The sequence below is a fragment of the Arachis ipaensis genome, chromosome B3 (assembly GCF_059453495.1).
Source record: "Arachis ipaensis isolate K30076 ecotype BB chromosome B3, ASM5945349v1, whole genome shotgun sequence".
In the NCBI taxonomy this organism is placed as follows: Eukaryota; Viridiplantae; Streptophyta; class Magnoliopsida; order Fabales; family Fabaceae; genus Arachis; species Arachis ipaensis.
The window spans coordinates 126,115,672-126,120,681 of NC_142438.1; the positions used below are offsets into that span (position 1 = coordinate 126,115,672).

A 5,010-nucleotide genomic window follows, 5' to 3' on the forward strand; every position below is an offset into this window, starting at 1 on the left:
TAATTATAAATTTGATAATCAAAATGTGTAACATGACATTCTTTAATTATATTAAAATTAAAATTAAAATATTGAAATTGAAATTAAAATATAACTATATTATATATTGTATTATATTATATATTATCAAAATATGTCACATGACACTCTTATTAAATTTGGGAGAAAATATTTTCTTCTAAAATTAATAAACTCCCTTCCTAAATTTTTTCGTATACCCCTTTTTCTTTTTTCTATTTCTCTCTACCCTTCTCACTCTATATATAAATCTGATATATTTATATATTATTACCTAATTTAATAACTAAATGTGTCACATGACATTCTTTTATTCAAATTGAAAAAAAAAATATTTCCTTCCAAAATTAATAAACTCCCTTTTAAAATTCTCTCAGCTATCTCTCTCCCTTTTTTTATTTTTCTCTACTCTTCCCACTCTATATATAATTTGTAATTTATATTTTATATTAGTAATTTAACAAATCAAAATATATCATCAGATATTTTTTATTATAATTAAAATAAAATTTTTTCTTTCAAAATTAACAAACTCCCTCTCTCAGTCTTCATCTTTATCTTTTTCTCTCTTTTCTCTTATTTTCTATTTTTTCTATCTTTTTATTCTGCAAAAAATAAAAGTAACAAAATAGTATAATTCAAATAAAAAATATTATTATTATATAATAATTTTTTTTAGTTTTTTTATTTAGTTTTAAATTTTCACTGTTTATCTTTCTAGTCTATATTTTTATTTTTCTTCTTTCAAATATTTATTAAATATAACTTAGAGAGAATGCTAATGTTATGATTAAAAGTTAAAATCAAGATTCAATTGTTTAAAAAAAATTTAATTTTTGGGTTTATTTTATAACTATCAATATAATTTTTTTCATGCTAATATCTAATAATATTTTTATATATATAGAGAAAAAATATTATTTTTAAATAGCAAGCATAAAAATTAATTATTTCTATTTGTGCAACAAACTTAACACCTAATCATAAGTATACAAGTTAAATCATTTCAAATTTTAGATAACGAATATTAAAATTAATTATTAGTAATAAATCAAACTCTTTCACGCCAATGAGTAATAGCTCAAATGGCATAGTCTCCCCATACTCAATTAAGAGGTTGCGGATTTGAGTCTCCTATCTTTGGTAAAAAAAAAAAAATCTTTCACATGAAAATAATAACTAAAAATCTTATTATTTGATTTTTTATTCACGGAGATCCTGATCTTCTTAGCTAAGGAGGATTTTTATCCCCTACGATCTTTTTGTAAAAGTAGTTTGATTTTATAAATCTTTTGTGCTATAATCTATAATGTCAAAACAAAACCGACATAATTTTAAAAGATTTATATTCCTGTAATGTACGGATAAAAATACTAGTTACTACTAAAATTATCTAATTATACTTTTTTATTTTATATTTATTATCTCTACCTTATTTATTTATTTATTTATTTTACAACAAGAATGAATTTAATTGTGTCTATTTGATTTGACTCAGTCGGATCCATGTTAATGGCATAATTGGATTACCTTGCTTGTAAACACCTCTAATAACTAGTCACCCAAAAAAAAAAAAAAAAAAACCTCTAATAACCGATGAGTGAAATTGAAGTGGGTGCTGTGTGCTCGTGACTACCATTTCAGCATTTCTGGCCGACACTCGCATTGCAGCGCCTGAGCCTGAGGCTGATCGTTGATGAATAAATGATTCACCGAACCCCAAGTATGGCCGAAATTTCCACACCAAATACCACCCACTCGTGACTCCCACTGCACTTTGTACTGTGGTGCGAGCCACGTCTACATTCCTCCATCCCCAATTCCCCATCTCCCAATCAAACCCGTGAATCCCTTTCTCAACTCATCAATAATATTAATCACTCATCACCACCCCACCCCATCCAATCCAAAAAAATCAAATTACATTATGGATTACTCCATATTTGGAATAAATTAATAACAAATCTAAAAATGTATTAAGTGACCAAGACCTCCCACTTACTTATAAGCAGCATCATGTCCACAACCAAATCTAAACCCATATTCTTGTTCTTCACAACCCCAACTTGTGCCATGGCCTCCCTCATTTCCCTTCTCTCCCTCTCCCTCCTACTCTTCTTCACCCTCTCCTCCGCCACGCGCCACCACCACAACAACAACAACCACAATTCCCACACTCCCTCCACCCCCACACCCACCCCCATTGCCGCCGTCTCACCCGCAATCCAACAAGCCTGCAAGGGCACGCGATTTCCCCCGCAATGCGAGTCCACTCTCTCCCAATCCACCACTCTCCCGCCCAACCCAACCTCACTCCAGCTCCTCCAATCTGCCATCTCCGCCTCCTCCAACAACCTTAAAACCGCCCAGTCCATGGTCAAGTCCATCCTCGACACCTCTTCCGACAGCCGCAACCGCACCGTCGCCGCCACCACATGCCTCGAGGAACTCGCCAACTCCGACCACCGCCTATCCCAAGCCGACGATGCCCTGACACGTGACAAGACCAAGGACGCCCGCGCCTGGCTTACCGCCGCCCTTGTCTACCAGTACGACTGCTGGAATGGCCTCAAGTACGCCAACGACACATCCAAGGTCGGCGAAACGATGTCGTTTATCGACAACCTCACCCAACTCTCAAGCAACGCGCTCTCCATGGCCTTCTCCTACGACGCCTACGGGAAAGACCTGGCGACGTGGAAACCTCCGGCGACAGAGCGCGACGGGTTCTGGGAAGCCACAGGATCTTCGGGCGGAGGTTCCGTACCAGGGTTCCCGACGGGCCTGAAGCCGGACGCTACGGTGTGCAAGGATGGCAGCAATGGGTGTTACAAGACGGTACAGGAAGCGGTTAACGCGGCGCCGAGTAACGGTAACGGCGGAAAGAGGTTCGTGATATACATTAAGGAAGGGGTATATGAAGAGACCGTTAGAGTTCCGTTAGAGAAGACGAATTTGGTGTTCTTGGGCGACGGCATGGGGAAAACGGTAATTACTGGCTCTGCTAACGCTGGCCAGCCCGGCATGACCACTTACAACTCTGCTACAGTCGGTAAGATTTTCCTTTTCCAAAATAATTATTATTAAACTTATATTTTTTTTCCAAATAAATTACTCTATATTTAAAAATATGATTCTCTCTCTCTTTTTTTTTTGTATTTGTATAATCCTCAATAGTCAATATAATAAATCTGTTAGAAAGAATTTGAATCTTTTGAATGGTTTTTCTCCCATATTTATTTTTGATTATACTTATAAAATAAATAGTAAGAAATTACAGTTTATTCTTTAAAGTGAAATTCAAACTTTAGATAATTCAGATTCTTTTTTGAATATATTATATGTAATTATAAATATTAAATTAAATGAGATAAGTGTTAGTCACAATGAAAAAAAAAAAGTGTTGTATTTCTTAATTATGGTTTCTATTTTAATTGATTCCATTTCATGATGGATAATTGGATATTGGTTGCTGAACATATCCTTAGCATTAATTGTTTCACTTCGAGGGGTTTTCCGTTTTCTTGATTTACTAAGGAATTTAACGTGAATAGATTTGGTTTATGTTTGTGTAACTACTAGCTAGGTGGTATACTGGTGGTGGTGAGTCATCTTCATATTTGGTTTATTTTTCTTAGTCCATAACAAACAAAAACGGAAAAACCCCACACTCTTGAATCTTGATCATGTGATTGTGGGCCATTCTGTGCTGCTTAAGTTCACGCACCGGCTTTTGTTTGATTTGGAGGATTCATGTGCATAAATGCTTTCGCTGGCTTAAATATCAATTATTTGTTACGAACTACATTTCAGAATCCTTTTTTCTGGCATGATTTATAAAGTTGAAAGTTTCCTTTGCTTTGTCAAGCCTTTTTTAACATGTTCAGTAAACATTAACTTTCATTTGATGTGAATCATGTATGGCAGCGGTTCTTGGGGATGGGTTCATGGCGAAGGATCTCACAATACAGAACACTGCTGGGCCTGATGCTCACCAAGCAGTGGCCTTCAGACTAGACAGCGATCTCTCAATCATTGAGAACTGTGAATTCATAGGCAACCAAGACACACTCTATGCTCATTCCCTGCGCCAGTTCTACAAATCGTGCCGGATTATCGGCAACGTAGATTTCATCTTCGGCAACTCGGCCGCCATCTTCCAAGACAGCCAAGTCTTGGTGGCTCCAAGGCAAGTGAAGCCGGAGAAGGGGGAGAACAACGCTGTGACGGCGCACGGCAGGACAGATCCTGCACAGTCAACGGGGTTTGTGTTCCAGAACTGCCTGATCAATGGCACCGAGGAATACATGAAGTTGTATCATAGCAATCCCAAAGTGCATAAGAACTACTTGGGTAGGCCTTGGAAAGAGTACTCTAGAACAGTTTTCCTGAATTGCTTCTTGGAAGCATTGATCACACCCCAGGGTTGGATGCCATGGACTGGTGACTTTGCTCTCAAGACACTCTACTATGGAGAATTTGAGAATAAGGGACCTGGTTCTGATTTGTCTCAGAGGGTATCCTGGAGTAGCAAGGTCCCCTCGGAGCATGTTTTTGCTTATTCAGTGCAGAATTTCATCCAAGGAGATGAGTATATTCAATAAGGAGCCAACACTCCTAAATTGTAATTTAATAATTAGCTTGTTACTTCATATATAAACTATTACAATACAATAACGAAATATAGTTTTATTCGGCCGGTCCTACATTTGAAAGATCGATCTATATATAATATTCTTCTGGCATATTTAAGAGATCAAGTAATAGCTATTATATGATCGGACTAAAAGAAAAGTCAGTCATGTGGGGATGAATATAACGCGTTATGGGCTCCACCGTTATCAGCTATCACAATAGATGGTATGATATGATACTACTATCTTTCAAGTTTCAACAAAGTAGCACTTGTAACCCTTCTTTCTTCCACGATACAAGCGAGATGGTAGAAACTAAAATGTGAAAACAGTAAGGTATGATTGTCCATTGAGATTT

The 5,010-nt window shown here is 36.3% G+C and overlaps 1 protein-coding gene across 1 annotated transcript; it reads left to right on the forward strand.

The window, feature by feature from the left end:
- The first annotated feature begins 1,609 nt into the window (after positions 1–1,609).
- LOC107630982 (putative pectinesterase/pectinesterase inhibitor 51) lies at positions 1,610–4,722 on the forward strand. Its single transcript, XM_016334278.3, has 2 exons — positions 1,610–3,070; positions 3,946–4,722. The coding sequence occupies exons 1-2, from the start codon at positions 2,035–2,037 to the stop codon at positions 4,620–4,622; spliced, it is 1,713 nt and encodes a 570-aa protein (XP_016189764.1). The 5' UTR covers positions 1,610–2,034; the 3' UTR covers positions 4,623–4,722.
- Positions 4,723–5,010: the final 288 nt, after the last annotated feature.

Coding starts and splice junctions, on each gene's coding strand:
- LOC107630982 (XM_016334278.3), top strand. CDS start 2,035: ATGTCCACAACCAAATCTAAACCCATATTCTTGTTCTTCACAACCCCA. Junction 3,071..3,945: donor TTACAACTCTGCTACAGTCG/GTAAGATTTTCC, acceptor CATGTATGGCAG/CGGTTCTTGGGGATGGGTTC.